Source organism: Gaeumannomyces tritici (assembly GCF_000145635.1).
Source record: "Gaeumannomyces tritici R3-111a-1 unplaced genomic scaffold supercont2.3, whole genome shotgun sequence".
NCBI classification, from domain to species: Eukaryota; Fungi; Ascomycota; class Sordariomycetes; order Magnaporthales; family Magnaporthaceae; genus Gaeumannomyces; species Gaeumannomyces tritici.
Genome location: NW_008804547.1, coordinates 5210606 through 5229538, shown reverse-complemented (window position 1 = coordinate 5229538; position 18933 = coordinate 5210606). Strand labels below are relative to the sequence as shown.

Below are 18933 nucleotides of genomic sequence, written 5' to 3'. Positions count from 1 at the left end.
ATCCCTGATGACCACTTTTTTCCGACATCAACTTCGCCATTCTCAATCTGCATCCTGCCACTGCAACCCGCGACGCCACCTCGACGACAAGGTGCTCGCCCAAAGAAACCCCGGCGATCTTGTCGCAGCGCGTCCCAGACCTCGTTTCCGGCCTCATTGGCCCCCGTCTGCCTGCCGCCTCACTTTGCCGCCACCTCTGGCTCAGCCGCCCACGCAGGGCGTCTTCTGAATCTTCGCTCGCATCTCCCAAGTCCCGTGCCGCAGCTTGGAGCCGACCGACAGCAGCGCTCATCTGTCGCGTGGCCCCAGCCCAGCGGCCATTCCGCGCGTTCACCCACCTGTCATCGCATCAACACCGTCGCTCCGATTCCGCGATCCTCCCCCGACACACATGTTTGCGCTTTAGTAGCATCTGCGACGCGAATACGATGGTTGGTGGACGGTGGTTGTGGCTGACGAGATAATTTTCCACGATGCCTCCGCCCCCGGGGGCGAGCTTCACCGCATGCTTCCCTGCCGCGCCCAAGGCCGTCCGCGATAGGGCACTGGAGCGAGAGAGGGCCAGGAAGCGGCCGGCCGACCCCCCGTCCACGTCTGCTATCTCACGTCCCAGTCCCCTCGGCGGTGACTGCCAGCCCGCCGAGGACACCGCCCCGGCCTTGTGCAGCTCCTCGGCGCCTCCATTGCGCGGCAGTGAGCCCGCATCCGACACGCCACGACCCTACGTGGATGACAGCGAGTCCATCCCCGGCGACATCCTCAACGCCGTTGGCTCGGCGAGCTCGCACGCGAGCACTACCTCGTCCGTCTTCAGCTCGTCGGCGCCCCACCACAGCGCCATGGCGCCTTCCAAGAGCTCGAGCAGCCATGTCACCCCGCTCACGAACCTCGGGTCGCCTTCTTACTCGGTCGCATCTGGCCCTTCAAGGCCACTAGCCTCAACACCGCTCGGCCCCGACAAGGTCGATGGGCCGCCCTCGTCCACCCCGACCGCCCCCGCGCCCAACGGCGCTCTGCCAGATGCGGACTCGCTGTCCCTTGACGCCGCCGCCGTCGAGCGCATCCCTGCCCGCGACACGACTCGCCCCGTGATGGGCAGCAGGTGCATATATGACCCTCTGCTCGACAAGTCCGTGCCGTCCGACAAGAAGAGGTCTTCCAAGCCCATATATGAAGACTTCGGCATCGTACGTATACCGATACCTATACTATACTTGCTGGAGGAGGGGCGTCATATGTCTTGTGGAACTGATGGCTAATACATTTGAATGAATAGAAAGACAATGACGCCTCTCCTCCGGACCCGCGCTTGGCCAAAGGCGGCCGGCTCAACTATATCAACGTCGACTTTCGCAAAAATCCAAAAGCACGCCTGCGCCATGCGCCCTACAACGTTATCCCGTACCCTTACGACCCGAAGACTGCCATTGGCCCTGGCCCGCCGACTCAGGTTGTCGTCATGGGATTCAATCCCTTGCTCTCCTTCTCCAAGGTCGTTGCCGTCTTTGGCTCGTGTGGCGACATCGCCGAGAGCTCCAACAAGATGCATCCTGAGACGGGGAGCTACCTGGGTTTTGCGACGTTTCGCTACAAGGACTCCCAGCCGAACCGCTCGCGGCCACATTCCGTCGCGGCCATTGACGCCGCCAAGCGCGCCGTCACGCGCATGAATGGGATGCGCATTGAGGCTAGCCAAGTGCGGGTGGAATACGACCCGGATGGGAGGAAAAGCGGTCGCATGATGGAGGATGTCCTGAGGAAGGACAAAGAAAGGTCACTTGCGAACCAGCCCAGGATCCCTACTGCGCCGAGGAACCCTGGAGGCGTTGCGAGGGCACCACCAACGGCCCCCAAAGCATTCCGCCAGCCTCCACAATCGCCCGTGCCACCACCGCAAGTGTTTGACATCGTGCGCCCGGGCATCAACAAGCATATGATTGCCGCGCCTGTTGGCAGCCCTCGGTACCAGGCGCAGGCCCACGTCTCTGCGGCGATCCAGCTAACGCCCTTCATATTCATTCCCCACAGCTCCGTGCCGGCGTCGGACTTGACCATCCCCCATATGATGAGACGTTTGAAGTCCTACGAGATCCACGAGATATTATACCTTGAGAAGACCGGGTATTATATCATCTTCCTAGAAAAGAGCCGCGACGCTGCTGCGAGGTGTTATCAGGCCACAGATGGCCGGCGTCTCTTCGACTACACGATGGTCATGACATATTACCCTAATGGTTACCTGTCGCCCCCAGCCGCCAAGTCAACAAGCCAGCCCTTGGCGGCCCCGGGCCCGGCGCAAAAAGTGCCAGAGGCCAGGAAACGCAGCCCCTCGCCCGAGCGGAGAGCGCCTGCAGAACCCAGGCCACAGCCCAGGGACGACCGGGATCGGCGCCGCCGCGATGAGGATGCGGACCTGGAGGAAGAAAGGAAGCAACGAGCGAAAGATTTCGACCCGTCTCTCGAAGCCGCCAGGGTTATGAAGACCGAGATAATAGGGCATCTGATGCGACACCTCCGCGCCAAGATAGCGATGCCAGCCTTGGTAACCTATCTTGATCCTGCCAACCATGTGGCGAAGCGCCGGAAGCTGAATCTGGAGGAACCACTTGACACCGATGTGCCTAGCATCGTGCTGGACAGCGGTGACGACAGGTCGACCGCATCTACCCCGAATGCCCGTGCAGATCCGATTGAAAGTAGGACGGGAAAGCCAACCCGCTTGAATGTCGCATCTCTCCCCCGAATCCGCAAGATCAAGAATGCGGGTCTGGCTGAGAGGAGACCAGGCTTTGTCGACCCCTTTGAGCGCCGCCGGCCAGCTCGGGTGCGCAACGCGTTCCGTTCGCTTCACTACCGTCTCAAGGCGGATAGCGACAACGAGTCTGAGGATGAAGACCTGGACATCCGGACAGCTCGCGTTGAAGACACCGAGGAGCCAGAGTCCAGACCTCGCAGTCGGATGAGCACCGACGAAGATGCGGTCCAGGACGAGCTGGGGTCATGGAGTAGACAGGAAGAGGACTCCATGACAGAGGCCAGCTTTGCGGTTCACGACTCTGCGTTGCTGCCTACCAAGAAGAGGAAACTCGAGCTGCCGGTAGAGGTTGCCATCAAGCGCCAGAAGAAGAGCGACGAGGAGCTGTTCGGCGTGACGATCGACAAGGTCGAGACCGAGTTTCCCATTCCGAGCGAACCCGTCGTCAAGGATATTGTCATTGAAGACGCGGATGCTGCGGGCAAGGAGGATACCGAGACCTCGCGCCTACCGACCCCAACTTCTGCGGACGTCAAGAGCAAAAAGAAGGCGCCCAAGAGCAAGAAGAAGACAAAGAAGCAGATCTTTGAGGAGCGAGAGGCTCTGAAGGCAGAGGCCCTGAGGATCGCGCAGCAGAAGGTGTTTGAAGAAGAAGCGCTACAGCAGTCTGAGAAGGCCGAGGAGACCGAGGCCACCCCAGAACCGCAGGTGGAGCCGACCGAGCAAACCAAACAGCCCAGTACGACAGAGGTGTCAGAGAGGCTTGGACTGGACCCCGAGCTCTATCCAGAAGAGCTCGTTTCTGCCTTCACTCTGCCGCCGAAATTCGAGCTGGACATTACATCGCTGGATGCTTTGGCCCTCGGCACGAAGGACCGTCCCGATCTCGCGAGGCTCAAGCGGAGGTTCCCAGTTGGCAGCATCAACGATCCAGAGTTCTGGCTCTGGAGGCGGGACCGAATCACGAGGCTTAATGTCGATCCCAAAATGGGTGGCGCCAAGCAGCCCAAGATCGAGGGCTACTACGTACCTAACCCGACGGGATCAGCTCGCACAGAAGGTGTCAAGAAGATCCTCAACTCTGAGAAGTCAAAGTACCTGCCGCATCACATCAAAGTGAAGAAAGCGCGCGAGGAACGACAGGCCAGGGCGATCAACGCACCCAGCAAGACGCTGACGGTGGTCAAGGTGCCAGACGAAAATAACATGTCGCGAGGCACGTCGCGTGCCAACAGGGCGAATCACCGGCGTGTGGTTGCCGACCTGAACGACCAGAAGAAGACGCTCGGGCAGGACTCTGACGTGCTGCGGTTCAACCAGCTTAGGAAGCGGAAGAAGCCTGTCAAGTTTGCACGGTCCGCAATTCACAACTGGGGGCTGTACGCCATGGAAAACATTCCCAAGGATGACATGATCATCGAGTACGTGGGCGAGGAGGTGCGGCCGTCGGTGGCCAAGGTGCGCGAGGCGAGATATCTCAAGAGCGGCATTGGAAGCACGTACCTCTTCCGGATAGATGACGAGGCGGTTATCGATGCGACCAAGAAGGGCGGCATTGCACGCTTCATCAACCACAGCTGCATGCCCAACTGCACAGCCAAGATCATCAAGGTCGAAGGCAGCAAGCGTATTGTTATCTATGCTTTGAGAGACATTGGCCAAAGTAAGTCCTCGATGACATCCGCACCTCGGAGCAGCCGAGACCCTCACGATCAGCCACTAACATTTCTCTCTCCCAGACGAGGAGCTCACCTATGACTACAAGTTTGAGCCCGAGGAGGATCAGAAGGATCGTGTACCGTGTCTTTGCGGCACCACGGCCTGCAAGGGGTTCCTCAACTGAACCATTTGCTCGATCCTCTTACCGACCTCGATGCTGGACTGTCGCCATCCTTGGGAACAGTCCCGGCTTCTCTCTCTAGCAATACGCTTTTGTCGCTCAGAATATCTCTACCGACTAGGCTTTTTTTGTTCTCTTCCTCTGCACTCTCGCATCTATCGTCTTCATAGCCTGCGGCGTTGGAGGCCCGGATCCTTGATTTTTCCCCTTTGGTTTGTCCTTCTCGCTATGGTGGAGCTTTGGTTCAGCACTTTCAACACGCGCTGCGCTACACACGCATTCGCTCATGATTCGTCTCTGGTCTCCTATCTCCCTTTTCAGCCCCTCCATGCAACTGAGGCTGGTCTTGTCCCTTCCCTTTGACTTTCATTGGTGCTCTGCCCTTGACGGCTGGGAGTAAATCTGCTCAGCTCTGCCTTCCATCCGTCCTCCCATCGAAGCTTATTGTGGCCAGGCCTCAGATTCTGCTAATGCCTAATTCACGGAGGTTGGAGACCTGGCGGACTGTGTTTGGGCGCTTCCCGCGCCCTCGATCAAGATACCACTCTACATATCGGATCTTCCGTCTCCCCCAATGTTTTGCTCTCAAAGCCCACCAGAAGGCAAGCACAGGCTCCCTAGCCCGGGTATCGCCTGTGTCTCTTATGCGAGCATTCACATTCGTCCCCACTCACCTTGGCCTTGTCGTCTCTTTTCTTGTTTTTGTTCTCCCCTTCTCTCCTTTTTCTCCCATTTCTCGGAGGGACACATTCTGGTTGACGGGACGCATCCTATACATGGGTTTCTGGCGCAGTTGGTCATCATGACCGTGACAGGGCGGTTTGAGGCTAAAAACATAGAGAGCATGGGGAGTCTTTTTTTTTCGTCTCTGGAAACGGTCTCTTGTGAGGTGGCGCAAACCTAAAGGGTCTCTTGGTGCATGCGCGCTTGGCCTCAGGCTTGCTGTTTCCTTCTCACTATCTTGGTCGTTCCCAACAGGACGACATGTTTTCGTAATATCTTTTGTATATAGTCGCGGAAGGAGATCCTAGCCTCGTCGATAAGAAGCGGCCTTAGAAGAGGGTGAGTGGAAAGCTGGCACGCAAAAAAGTTCAGGAGAAATGTCAGCAGGATGACGAGTGCGAACCATGGCACCGCCTTAGGGTCTTTCGTGTATGTTGCGATATATACATTTGGTGGCGGGCGAGGAGGGCCACGGCCGTGGAGATGGGCGATATCGCAACCCAGCTTCCCGCCGCTAAGCCTAGCCAAAATGACAAAGCTTTTGGTTTTGATTTCTTTCTTGCTATGTTTCCACCTAGAGCCCTCCACCACCAGACGGCATGAAAGGGAGAGCGATTATCGGACTTGACGGACCCCCACGAGCCCCCTTGTGGCACTAGCCAGCATGGAAGAATCAAGGCAGAGGCAGTGCATTCAATTCCTAAATATTATCGTGCCAGACGACGGGTCTGGGGACATTGGGCTCCGGTGTCGCCCATTTCCAAAGGGACGTGGACCCTCAAATGGATTTCTCTCCGTCTCTCCACATGGTGGTGGGAAAGTCAAGCAAACCCCTTGGCGCCTGTCCCGCCCCCCCGGGGGAAGCGATTCTGTTAGGCGCACTTTATCAAAAAGATGCTGCGACTGTTTGCCCCAGGCGCGCGCGCGGCCAATGGGACGCCAGGGATAAGGCGAGGCCACACAGCCAGCCTAACGAAAAAAGAAAAAAAAAACAGATGACAGGGCAGGTCGCGACGGAGATCTGCCATGTACTTCTGCGCATGCGATGCGACGTGGATGCGTGCTTTTGCCGCGATGCTTTCCCGCATAACCCCCTCCCTCTCTCCCTCCTCCCCCAAGGGCGGGCCCTCGTTTTGGGTTACAGTAACAATGAGTCCACTGCGGGCGGAAACCTGGGGTGGGAAAAGTAGCACCCTTTGGCGGCCAATTGATGTCGCTTTTTTCCCGAGTTGGGTTTCTCGGAGGCCGACAGACGGCTGGGCGAGCTCGTAAGTACGTCAGGGCCGACGTCCGAAGCACACGACACATGCAGGCAGGTCCCGTTCCGGTCCTACTGCCTCTCCTTCCTCCTCCGCTTGCTTCAGGGGGAGGTGAGGTGCCTTCTTTCACAGGTCCGCCGTCCGTCCGTCTTGGTGTCACCTTCTCATGGTGCCGTCTATGCCGCGCAGCGCATGCTTAGCGGAAGTCGGGGGCGGCTTTGAGTTGCTTGGTGGGTTTGGAGGATTGTAATTGTCATGGGAATCAATGGATATCACCAATCTACAAGCGAGCCACCGGGCCTACCCAGATAGTGGCTGAATGCGGCAAAGAATGATGCAGTGGCTGGCTGCATGGCTGGCTCGCAGTCTCGGGCTCTTTCCTGTGCTGGCAAGTCCGGCACCGGGGGGAGAGCGCGAGGCTCGAAGGGACGAGCTGGGGTTGGTTGGGCTCAATGCCCTCCATGCAGATGGAGATGGGTTGCGCGATTTGTGTGGGGATCGGTTTCTGTTCTGCTTAGTGACGCCTGCTTAGTGACGCCTGAGTGATTTCCATGCGTGGAGGCTGAGGAAAACAAGCTTATTCTCCAGCAAAGAACACCACCGAGGACGGACCTCCAATGGATTGATGGGTCGATACGCTGTTTCCCATCTCGACTGACCCCCACTGCGCGCCCAGCCTGCCTTCCCCCCCTTGAGCTCCATTTCCCTGGGTTTAGCCGCGCCGCGATCGCTCTGTCCGCACAAGGGGCTGCCAAGGGAGAGAGGGTGAGGGACGCGCCAGGAGATGCGGCGAGCGGGCGGATGGCCGGGCCAAATATGGGACGGGAGGAGTGATACGGGGTGGGCGAGGCGTGGTCAAAGAAAAGCCCGCGGATCGGCTCTGTCTGATCTGTCTGGTCTATCTGTCGTCCTGTGTCTCTATAAAGAGGCCGCTTTTCTCATGAATGTATTCTTCTTTTTCTGCCATCTCTTCTTGCATCTCTATCCTTGTATTTCCTACTATTTGATACCTAGTCGAACTCGTCTGTCTATTATCCTATACCCACGCCAGCACCTATAGATACCCATAGCCCAATCTCTTGTCTTCACTCACCTCCCTAGGATATACCCTCGAGACGGCATCCGCCCATACATAGCACCACAATGCCTGTCCTACCGTCGGAGCCCGAGTTTGAGCAGGCCTACAATGGTGAGTTGTTGCTCAGGGACCCGTCTGGTGGCTCGATGGCGTTGGGCGGCCTGCGATATCCAGCTCTTTCTACGGCCAACGGGATGTCGAGAGCACAGAAGAAAGGAGAAGCAGGCTGACGTGGCTGGACGGGGACTTACAGAGCTGGTCAGCACACTCAAGAACAGCAGCCTGTTCGACAAGCAGCCCGAGCTGCGCACGGCACTCAAGGTCGTGTCCATCCCCGAGCGCGTGATCCAGTTCCGGGTAGTGTGGACCGACGACCGGGGCGAGCTGCAGGTCAACCGCGGGTACCGGGTGCAGTTCAACTCGGCGCTGGGCCCCTACAAGGGCGGGCTGCGGCTGCACCCCTCGGTCAACCTCTCGATCCTCAAGTTCCTCGGCTTCGAGCAGGTCTTCAAGAACGCGCTCACGGGCCTGCAGATGGGCGGCGGCAAGGGCGGGGCCGACTTCGACCCCAAGGGCAAGTCGGACGCCGAGATCCGGCGATTCTGCGAGGCCTTCATGGCGGAGCTGAGCCGCCACATCGGGGCGCTGACGGACGTGCCCGCGGGCGACATGGGCGTGGGCGGGCGCGAGATCGGGTTCCTGTTCGGCGCGTACCGGCGCCTGCGCAACAGGTTCGAGGGGGGCGTGCTGACGGGAAAGGGGCTCGACTGGGGCGGCAGCCTGATCCGGCCCGAGGCCACGGGCTACGGGCTCGTCTACTACGTCTCGCACATGCTCGGGCACGCCGGCGCGCCCGGCTGGGCCGGCAGGCGCGTCGCCGTCTCGGGCTCGGGCAACGTGGCACAGTACGCGGCCCTCAAGGTCATGGAGCTGGGCGGCACCGTCGTGTCGCTGTCGGACTCGCGCGGGGCCCTGGTGGCGCGCGGGGCCAAGGGCGGCGTCTCGCGCGCCGACGTCGAGGCCGTCATGGCGCTCAAGGAGCGCCGCCGCCCGCTGTCGGAGCTGCCCGGGTGCGGCGGCAGCAACGGGGTTGCGAACGGCCACAAGGGGGCCAATGGTCACGCCAACGGCAACGGGGTTAACGGCAACGGCAACGGCGTCAACGGCAACGGCGTCAACGGCAACGGCGTCAACGGCAACGGCGTCAACGGCAACGGCGTCAACGGCAACGGCGTCAACGGGCACAGCAACGGAACCAACGGGCACAGCAACGGCCACGAAGAGAAAGAGGAGGAGGAGGAGGCGCACCCGCGGCTCGAGTACATGGCCGGGGCGCGGCCGTGGGCGCACGTGGGGCGCGTGGACGTGGCGCTGCCGTGCGCGACGCAGAACGAGCTCAGCGGGGCCGAGGCCGAGGCGCTCGTGGCGGCCGGCGTGCGCTTCGTGGCCGAGGGCTCCAACATGGGCTGCGAGCAGGCCGCCATCGACGTCTTCGAGGCCCACCGCCGCGCCAACCCGGCCGCCGCCGCCGTCTGGTACGCGCCCGGCAAGGCGGCCAACTGCGGCGGCGTCGCCGTGTCCGGCCTCGAGATGGGGCAGAACAGCTCGGTAAGTTAGGGGGGAGGGGAACAACCCAACCCTGCCCATCCATCCTCTTGCCCCTTTTCTGTCTAGTTTTCTTTTTACTTCAGCACTAACCTCGCATCATGTGTCCCACCCCCCCTTCGAATAGCGTCTGGCCTGGCCAGCAGAGAAGGTCGACAAGGAGCTCCAGTCCATCATGGAGAACGCATTCCAGACCGGCCTCAAGACGGCAAAGGAGTACGTCCCGGCCCGCGAGGGCGAGCTGCCCAGCCTGGTTGCCGGCAGCAACATTGCCGGCTTCGTCAAGGTCGCCCGCGCCATGCATGACCAGGGAGACTGGTGGTGAGGCTTTACCACCTGCTTCTTTTCCTTTCGTCTAGGTCTTCTCATTGGTTCGGGGAATCGGCGTTCCGGCATTTGGGGGAGTCATTCGGGGATTGTTTGTTACTGGGTGGGTGCCTCTTTGACTTCGGTCTGGCTTTGTTGGGAGGCTTCTCTCTTTTTTTCTTTTTTCTTTTTTCGCACACCACATTCTCTCCATCTCTCTGTAGCCCAAGTATTCTCTCTCACCATCCAATCGGATACAATACAACGTAGCATGGGGTCAGTTCGTAATGCAGGGTGCCCCTTTCCCGCCTGGAAAGGAATCCGAGAGGACGCCTTCCCCGAAAGCGGATGTATTATGGCATGCCGACTGCGGGTTGACGACGACGACGGCCACCACCCACCATGATGGGACGAAGGATGAAGCGCCGGCTCTGCATTAGCTCGGGCGGGCTGTTGGGCGCAAAGCGCAGGCCCGTCATACTGGGAAGCGCCATCAGCCTGCGCTCATATCACGAGGGCATCTGGTTGGTGTGGAAGGGAGACGCTAATGCAAGCCATTGGGGGGCGCGCGGGCGCGTTGAGTGGCTGCGCCGAGATGCCTCGGTCTTTTTTTTTTTTCCATCGCTGCACACTCCTCCCTCGAAACCCCCCTCCCCCTGCCTGGCGCTGATCATCTGGCTCGCCTGGTTCGGAGGAGCTAGAGTGTGTTGGGTAGAACAAGCCGAATATACGAAACTCTGTGACTCTGGTGGCTTGAAGTCTTGTCCCCCTCATGCTGTCCGTGTCTGCTGGGCCGGCAAGGGCGGCATTGCGTCGTCGGCGTCGGCGTCGTCGTCGTCGTCTGGGCTGACGGACGCAAATACATTGCCCAAAAATATCCGCATACGATACACGCGCCAGCCGAGAGTGTCACACAGGCGTCAATGGCCAAAAGGGGAATCCGTCCGATGCGGTCATAGGAGGGAGCCGATATGGCTGTACAGTTTAGTGCATGCGGGCGCCGCATGCATGCCTACCGTACATAGCGATATTGACATGCTTGGGGCCACCGGGCACCCCTATGATGGCGCCATGCCAGGATGCAACCTCCGTGTAAAAGACCCCGCATAACATACGTAATAGGCAAGGTACTGGGAAGAGGAAGAGACAGGAGGGCATCTCGGGCAACTGTAACCGTCCTCAGGCGTCCTGCTGGGCGCCACGGCTGGACGTGTTCGAGGGTGAAGTGAGTGGGACGAGGCGACACGAAGGGCAAGGCACAAAAATTCCCCCGACCGACAGGCGTGGGACGACCAGACGATAGCGCACGCGGCTGCCTACTACTGGTACTACTGCATGCATGCTGCGCGCCAACCGACGGGTGGGCTATGTCGGCAGGTCTGGCTCTCCCCTTCTGGCCGTGTGTGTCCTGCCAGGCCAGGCATACTCACCGAACCCCAGAGACGTATGCGCAGAAAGCCTTTCGAAGCCGGACTGGCGGCAGGCTCCCGTGTTTAGCGCGCTCCTTGCTCCTCCTGCGGCCCTGCGGCCCTGGGGAACCTCGGGGAATAGCGGCGGCGGGGGGGCTGTGTTCCGTCTTGTGCACGCTCCACTGTCAGATCCCGTCGTCGCTCAGCATCGCGGGCGGCAGCGCTGGCTCGTCGGGTGCCCAGGTTTGACATAGATAGCGCGAGCGGTCGAGTCGCCCGTGTGCGTCTGCGGGCTGTGGGATATATTTGGCCCGTGTGACATGGAGAAGTATTCTTTCCCCTGACACAGCATCGAGTCCTCCATGTCATCTGTCAGGGGCAAGATTGAGACACTTGCCCTTCCCGAGGGCCGCTTGGCGACCCTTGTCAGCCTTACCAGCGGAAGCGGAGAAACCCCATCAAAAGAAAAGAAAAAAAAAACTTCGTCTGACCTCAGACGGAGCAAGCTTTTGTTGTTTGCCAACCGTCGGCTGCCATTGCCGCCAATCTGGGAGGATTCCATGATGACGGGTGGGGAGCACCGTCCAGCCCACTCGCTCCCCAGTCTTTGCTGGTGGTCGCCGATCCAATGGGCATCGCCAGCTCTGGATCCCAACGGCCCGGAGGCAAGCCATGCAATACCGTGGGGTCCGAGGCCGCCGGGTGCAGCCATTTGGAGGGCTGGGAATTGAGGTTGTGGCTCACTGATCCCAGTGGTGCGTACCCAGTATTAATCACGATCGCTTTTTTAGGGTTGGGGCCACAACCATCAATCACTGCTTCTCCACTCCAACTACCCCTTGGGGTCCCGATGGCTGGAGCCTGGGAGTGGGAGCCCAAGGCTTCGTAGTTCGCTTGGGGGCCAATAATAATACGTTCGGTGATTGCCTCTCCACTGTTCGTCAGCTGGAACGTGGAGTCGGTTGGAGTAAAATCGGTACCCCTTCTGGTTTTGGCAACCGGGAAGATGGGTCGGTTTTTTGGTTTTTTTGGTGTCTGCCTGGTTGTCTGCCCGAGTGCCGAGGTGAAGAACTCTCGAGTTCTGTCACTCTGTCGCTCTGTCACCTTGTCGCTCTGTCACTTTGTCGATCCCCAAGGCTGGGGGATTGGCTGGCCCCATGGCGGGCTGATCCTACGGCGGCGGCGGCGCAGGGAGCCACCGAGGGGTCACCTGTTTAGATAGGGTACAGTTGACGGGATATTGACGCCATCCAAGTCGCTCCCGTCAACGGTGGCAGGCGCCTCCCACATGGGAGATAGGGGCCACCCGCTGCTCCGTGGCTTCGAGGCGCGACTTCCCGCCGTCTGTTGGCCCAAGTGCCATCGTCTCCAGTGGTCACCCTTTCCTTCCGCGCTCCTCAAGCGGGCGGGAAGGCGAAGCCTCGATGAACCTAAGCATCTCATCTCAGCAGCTCATCTCAGCGGCCAGCCAGTCGCTCCAGTCCCCAGCCCGCAGCTAAGGATCCTACCGCGGTGGGTCCCAGCAATGGGACCCTGCAACCCGCGTTCATTGACCAATGGCGGCCGCCATCACCATTGGACCAATCCCTTGCTGCGGTGTCCACAAGTTCAGCAGTTCAGCTCAGCTCTGCCACCCCCAGCTCAGATACCCTACCGCTCTGGGGCAAGGTATTCGTAGTAGCGCTGGCTTGGACACACGCCCAGGCACCACCATCTTATCGGACACAGCCCGCGCCTCACTCCTTTTGGAAAATGCCCCCGGCCCTAGAGCGGGCGCGGGCACGACGACTGCCTCTGCGTCTGGCGGAAGCTCCAGGGGGGGGTAACATGGCTGGTGCTGGCTGTGGGAGGGAGGGTTACAGTTGACTTCAGCCTCCGAACAGGGGACCCTCTTCGCGCTCTTCCTTGCCCGACCACATGGCCTCCTAGCCGGACGATGCGAGAACTGAGCTCGCACCCACCATGACACGATTGCCGGGGCCAGAAGTGAGCCTCCGCTGGAGCCCGGTACCCACAGGCCAATGGCAGGGCACTCTGCCAAGTCCCATCTGGGGAGCCCGTCTTAGTCTTACTCTCGGGAGGAAGGGAGGGTAGGGAACGGTTATCACCCAGCAGGGGAGGGATCGTACCCTTGCCCGCGCCCATGCTCGAGATACAAAGAGGCACGACCGGCTCCGGGTCCTCCAAGTCGGGATGGTGTTACCGGTCCTCCTCCTCCTCTTTCCCCCCGGCTTCCTCACCATCCCCTCCGCCACCCCGCAGCCCTGCAACCCCCGGGTTATACTGTCTCACCCATAGCACCCGATCGTTCTCGCGGATACCGTATCCACCGAGAGCTTGTACGCGCAGTCGTGGCCTGGCTTGCACTTCTCGGAGCAGACTGAGCTCCTGAGATAGAATTTGGTGTGTTGCACCGCGTGCTTTAGCGAGCAACACGACGTCCCGTCGACACCTTCACTGGCACTCGCACGAAAGGAACAAGCTCCAGCCCCGAGAAAGGGGGCTTTGCCTGCCCGACATGGCTCCTCTTGTCGACAACCTACATATGGCGCCCGTCGTCGCCGGGAGCAGTAAGGTGGACAGTGAGGGCAACAGCATCGGCTTCAGCTACTCTACCTTGCAACCAGACGGCAGCAAGATGCTCGTCACAATCGGCGGTCTCCCGCCAACGCCGGCCACAGAATTTGCCATATCACCACCCCAAACCCCCTTGCCGTCTCCGCCGGCGTCCAGAGCTAGGCCGGCAACTGTCGAGGACGACGATGAGTTCCCTACACCGGCACGCCCTCATGTCCTGTTCCAGGAGCCAGACCCAGTCACCCCTGTCGCCACCTCTCCGAAGCGCCGTGTCGGATCCCACCCCATCAGGCCGGCCGGCATCCACGACTCGGAACCGGGCGGCCCCAGGTCGCGGGCACACGCCAAGATTCACAGCTACGCCGACGGCGCGGCACGCCACGCTTCCGGCGCCTTCCCCCGCATATCAAGACATGTAGAGCTGCTTCGCTCTAGCTACGACGTCGTGGTGATCGGCTCTGGCTACGGCGGAGGCATCGCTGCCTCACGCATGGCCAGGGCTGGCGAGTCTGTGTGCCTGCTCGAGAGGGGCCAAGAGCGATGGCCCGGCGAGTATCCGACGGGCGCCCGTGACGCCCTGAGCCAGCTACACTTCAGCGGCGAGTTTTCCCCTCATCACTTTCCCGGCAAGACGGCCGACGGCGGCAACCCTACCGGCATGTACCATCTCATCTTCGGTCGAGGCCAAAACACCATCGTGGGCAACGGCCTCGGCGGCACGAGCCTGATCAACGCAAACGTGTTTCTGCCTGCCGACCAAGACACCCTGTCGTTGAACGAATGGCCACCCGAGCTCCAGGCCAAGGGCGCCCTGGACAAGTACTACAAGCGGGTTGAAGACGTTCTGGAGCCCGAGGAGTATCCAGCAGACTGGCCAGTGCTTCCCAAGGCCAAGCTCCTGGAGAAACAGGCAGAGATACTGCGGAAAGAGCCAGGCCTCGAAAACTCTAGGTTCTACCGCGTGCGGCAGACCACGCGCTTCCGCAACGGGCCCAACAGCTGCGGCGTCGAGATGTCGCCCTCTGCCCTGAGCGGACAGGACGCCACAGGCCTCAACGACGGCTCCAAGACGACCACTCTCGTCACCTATCTCGCCGACGCCTGGAACTGGGGCGCCGAGATGTTCTGCCAGTGCGAGGTGCGCCACATCGAGAAGGTGACCGACGCGCGCGGTGGCTACATCATCTATTTCGCCTGGCACGGCCGCAATCGCGGCCACTTCAAGTCCAACCTCCACGGGGACCTCATGTGGGTGCACGCCAAGCGTGCCGTCTTCCTGGGAGCTGGCTCCATCGGCACCACCGAGATTCTGCTCCGCAGCCGCGCCATGGGCTTGCCCATGAGCGACGAGGTCGGCCAGAAAATGAGTGGCAACGGCGACATCCTAGCCTTTGGCTACAACACGAACGACGAAGTCAACTCGGTCGGCCGCAAACACCCCGACCCCTATAACCCGGTCGGGCCATGCATCACTTCAGTCATCGACAACCGCGACGGTCATGATAACCCGCTCGACGGCTACGTGATCGAGGAGGGAACCGTGCCCCGTGCGCTCGCCCACATGTTCCAAGCCATGCTCGACTTTATGCCGGGCCGGCAATGCCCTGATGACGATACCGTCGTCGACCGGACCCAAGCCGCCCTGGCCCGCTGGGGCAGCCGGCTTCTCGGTCCCTACTTCCGCAAGGGCGCCGTCGGGCGGACGCAGGTGTACCTCATCATGTCGCACGACAGCAACCAGGCCGTCCTGTCACTCAAAGACGACCGCCCCGTGCTCGAGTTCCTCGGGGTCGGTCGTAGCCAGCACGTCAAGGAGCTCAACAGCATCCTGGCCAAGGCCACCAAGGCTGTCGGGGGCACGCTCGTGCAGAACCCCTTTTTCGCCCTGATGGGCCAGCAGCAGGTAACAGTCCATCCTATCGGGTAAGTCCACACCGACACTATGTTGTGCCACGTTCCCCAGATCAATTTCCGACCCACCCTTTGTTCTCCTTCCGTCCCATTCCCCGGGCTCTCCCTCTCACATTTATTTTGGGGACCTTCTTCCGCTGTTCCTTGCCTCATGATGCATGCAGTGCAACCTACTGACGTCTTCGGCTCGCCGACCCCCCTTGCAGCGGTGCAAATATGGCCCAAGACAACACGGGCGCCACCGGTGTGACGAACCACAGGGGCGAGGTCTTCAGCGGGAACGGCTCTGAAACACACAAGGGCTTGATCGTGGCGGACGGCGCCTTGGTTCCGATTGCGCTAGGGGTTAACCCTTTTGCAACCATCGCGGCGCTCGCCGAGCGATGCATCGACGAGTACGCCAAGGAGAACCACCTCTTGATCAGTACCGAGAAGAACGGGATTCTCGATCTGTTCGGTCAGCCTGCGCACCAACCGAGAGCGGTCCCGCATGGCCCGGAACTCTTCAAGTTCCAGCAGAAGCAGTCAGGTCAACATCTCCCCCGCACCCTCACACTTGATGAGCGCAAGGAGGTGGAGAAGGCGGCGAACGCCATCAACAAGGCACAGGCCATGAGGGCCGGCGGCTTCGGCTTCACCGAGGTCATGTGCGGATATGTACACGGTGACCCCAAGATGAAGGAAGACTGCCGAGAAACGTATGAGCTTGCGTGCCGCACGGCCAAGTCTCGGTGCGAGAGCGCCCGATTCTTCCTCAGCGTGCAGGCCTTCAACACCAAGGACATGCTGTACGCGCCAGACGGGCGCGGCATGCTCACGGGTACCTTTGTCTCCCCCGCCATCCCCGGCTCGCCCTTCATGGTGCAGCGTGGCAGCTTCGGGCTCTTCACCATGGACCGCAAGGCGCCAGGAACACGCAATCTGACGTACGACTTCGACATGGTGGGTGTCGACGGTAACACGCTGCACTTTCACGGGTACAAGGTAGTCGACTCGTCGGTTGCGCTGTCGCCCAAGAAGTTCTGGCGCGCGACCTCGACACTCTACGTTACCATCACCAAGAAGGACCACCCGTCACACATCGACCGTGCCGAGCACGAGGCCTGGCGCCACTGCACCGTAGTGGGCAAGGGCATCATGCACATACAGCCCCAGGACTTTCGCGCCGAGGTCAAGACCATGAAGCCGACGGGCCTGTCGGTGTTCCGTCGGGCCAAGAGCGCTGCCTACTTCATGACCTTCTTTGCCCGCAAGTCGCTCTCGCTGTTCCTGGCCCCCCTCACGCCTCTGCAGTACCCGAGCCAGAGCTACAGTGGCTACATCAACAACACGCCACCGACCGAGAGTTTCGCTATCCAGGCCTCTGACGGCGTCTACACGCGCATGCACATGTGGGAGGCCACCAGCACCCCCAAGGATCGCCACGGCCGGCCCACACCTCCTCGGAACTTGTTTATGGTGCCAGGCGCCGCTGTGGATCACCAGATCTTTGCTCTCCCTACCATTCCCTTCAACACGGTGAACTACTTCACGCGCGCCGGCTACCGCGTCTTTGTCTCAGTCCACAGGATCGGGCAGATCATGGCGGCGCACAACCTCTGGACCACGTTTGATGCCCGTCTTGACCTGAGGGCTTGCCTCGAGTACATCCGCGAGAACTACTCCGAGACCGAGGCCCCGGAGCCGCCGTCCAAAATCTACACCATCGCACACTGCATGGGTTCAGTCGCCTTCTCGTCGGGCATGCTGGATGGCACCATACCCGGCAGCTGGATCTCGGGAGTGACATGCAGCCAAGTGTTTATGAACCCCATATGGGGCCCGGCCAACATGGCCAAGGTTATGGCAGGGCCGGTCCCACTGGACAAACTGTACGGCGCGGCGGCCGGATCTTGGTTCAGCTGCAGCACATCGAGGGACGACACGCGCGTCCAGCGAGCATTGAACCAGGCCTTGCGCCTGTACCCGGACAGACGCAAGGAGCTCTGCAACAATGCGAGCTGCCACCGCTGCACGCTGGTGTTTGGCCGGTGCTGGAATCACGGAAACCTCAATGAGGCGACGCATAGGCAGATCGACCGCTTCTTCGGCGGCGTCAACATGCGCTTGCTCAACCTGCTCATGAAGATGGGGACCGATGGGCATGCCATGGAAAACGACTACACGCAGCTCACGACCGAGGAGAACATCAACCGCCTGCGCGGCATATCGTTCCTTCTCTTCGTGGGTAAGGAAAACGCCGTGCTGAGTACCGAGTCCACCTTGCGGACGCTCGAGACCCTCCAGGACCATTTTGGTGCCGACTCCCTCAGGTCCTCGCCGGTGCCTTCGGCCACATCATCGTCAGTGCCAGGAGACATGCTTGGTGCCGACTTGAAAGGCAAAAGCGGGCTCTCCAGAGCCTCCTCCGCGGGCTCGCTCTCCTCGTCGACTTCCTCCTCGACAGACACGGCTACCCCGGCGACTCCCGTCGACGGCCAGCTCAGGCCTCTGTTCACGGTCGGACTGGGCATCAATGGCAAGCAAAAAGCCCGTGAGGACATCTCGGCGGTACTTCCCTGCAAGATCCGCTACCAGAGGAAGGAGATCCCCGGATATGGCCATCTCGACAGCTTCATGGGCAAGAATGCCTGGAAGGACGTGTACCCCATGATCAGGAAGGAAGTCGACCGCGTCGTGCGGGGGGAGTCGTACAAGTTCGTCGAACCCGAAGACCGCTTCAAGCAAATGATGGACAACGGGGACTTGCTGCACTAGTTTTGCCGGTTCCACCTCGTTCCTCCTATCGCTCCCTTTTTTGTTTACCTGTGTTTCTAAGCCGTCTTTTTGGCTCTACTTCTTTCTTCACCTATATCCCAACTCTGTATTTTTGTATCGCACGGATTTTTTTGGCAGATGGGAAGGAATTGGGATGTGTTGGCGCTGGGCTAAATACGGACAAGAGATGGATCAAAGGGATTGGGTTGCTTTCAGGGGTTTACTTTGGACTCGGGAGCGTTCGTGTTCGACTGTTGTTTATTGATACCATTTGATTTTATCATAGCCAGGCGCCAGGCGCGCCGAATGTTATCACTGTATGACGAGGCAACCTGTGATTTGTTCTCCAGTGCACTAAAAATTTGCAAGCCTCAGGCAGCTGTTATCCGTGACCTGCATTCAGCTTATAAGGCTTGATATGGATGCAACCCTCAGCGAAGTAGCTCAAACAACTGTCTACTGGTGTCTCCAAGTGAGATGCGGTCTTCTGCGAAGGTTTTATCCTTCGTAGAAAATAACCGCTGTGGGTAACCAATGCGGTCTTCTACGAAGGGTTTATCCTTCGTAGAAAGAACCGTTGCGGGTACCCATGAGGGACAAACAACTTCGCTTTTGTCGTTTCCTTTTCATAGTTTTTGCTCAGGACTACTCCGCTGCCCCAGCCGAAGTGTTGCGTTTTGTTCCTAGTTGAGCGTTTTGGCGTGGTGCCGCAG

The 18933-nt window shown here is 60.0% G+C and overlaps 4 protein-coding genes across 4 annotated transcripts; 3 read left to right on the top strand and 1 right to left on the bottom strand.

Moving 5' to 3' along the window:
• Positions 1 to 33: 33 nt before the first annotated feature.
• On the top strand, positions 34 to 5847 carry GGTG_06874 (histone-lysine N-methyltransferase). Its single transcript, XM_009224696.1, has 3 exons — positions 34 to 1187; positions 1277 to 4418; positions 4495 to 5847. Exons 1-3 carry the CDS (start codon positions 474 to 476, stop codon positions 4596 to 4598), a joined length of 3960 nt encoding a protein of 1319 aa, XP_009222960.1. The 5' UTR covers positions 34 to 473; the 3' UTR covers positions 4599 to 5847.
• Positions 5848 to 7295: 1448 nt separating this feature from the next.
• Positions 7296 to 9873, top strand: GGTG_06873 (NADP-specific glutamate dehydrogenase). Its single transcript, XM_009224695.1, has 3 exons — positions 7296 to 7766; positions 7909 to 9263; positions 9388 to 9873. The coding sequence occupies exons 1-3, from the start codon at positions 7721 to 7723 to the stop codon at positions 9583 to 9585; spliced, it is 1599 nt and encodes a 532-aa protein (XP_009222959.1). The 5' UTR covers positions 7296 to 7720; the 3' UTR covers positions 9586 to 9873.
• A 463-nt stretch (positions 9874 to 10336) lies between these two features.
• Positions 10337 to 11687, bottom strand: GGTG_06872 (hypothetical protein; the record flags this gene model as incomplete). Its single annotated transcript, XM_009224694.1, has 4 exons — positions 10337 to 10412; positions 10997 to 11157; positions 11226 to 11268; positions 11467 to 11687. 4 exons carry the CDS (start codon positions 11685 to 11687, stop codon positions 10337 to 10339), a joined length of 501 nt encoding a protein of 166 aa, XP_009222958.1.
• A 1173-nt stretch (positions 11688 to 12860) lies between these two features.
• Positions 12861 to 18590, top strand: GGTG_06871 (cholesterol oxidase). Its single transcript, XM_009224693.1, has 2 exons — positions 12861 to 15475; positions 15670 to 18590. Exons 1-2 carry the CDS (start codon positions 13494 to 13496, stop codon positions 18218 to 18220), a joined length of 4533 nt encoding a protein of 1510 aa, XP_009222957.1. The 5' UTR covers positions 12861 to 13493; the 3' UTR covers positions 18221 to 18590.
• The last annotated feature ends 343 nt before the right edge of the window (positions 18591 to 18933 follow it).

Coding starts and splice junctions, on each gene's coding strand:
- GGTG_06871 (XM_009224693.1), top strand. CDS start 13,494: ATGGCTCCTCTTGTCGACAACCTACATATGGCGCCCGTCGTCGCCGGG. Junction 15,476..15,669: donor GTAACAGTCCATCCTATCGG/GTAAGTCCACAC, acceptor CCCCCCTTGCAG/CGGTGCAAATATGGCCCAAG.
- GGTG_06874 (XM_009224696.1), top strand. CDS start 474: ATGCCTCCGCCCCCGGGGGCGAGCTTCACCGCATGCTTCCCTGCCGCG. Junction 1,188..1,276: donor TATATGAAGACTTCGGCATC/GTACGTATACCG, acceptor TTGAATGAATAG/AAAGACAATGACGCCTCTCC. Junction 4,419..4,494: donor TTTGAGAGACATTGGCCAAA/GTAAGTCCTCGA, acceptor TCTCTCTCCCAG/ACGAGGAGCTCACCTATGAC.
- GGTG_06873 (XM_009224695.1), top strand. CDS start 7,721: ATGCCTGTCCTACCGTCGGAGCCCGAGTTTGAGCAGGCCTACAATG. Junction 7,767..7,908: donor GTTTGAGCAGGCCTACAATG/GTGAGTTGTTGC, acceptor GGGGACTTACAG/AGCTGGTCAGCACACTCAAG. Junction 9,264..9,387: donor AGATGGGGCAGAACAGCTCG/GTAAGTTAGGGG, acceptor CCCTTCGAATAG/CGTCTGGCCTGGCCAGCAGA.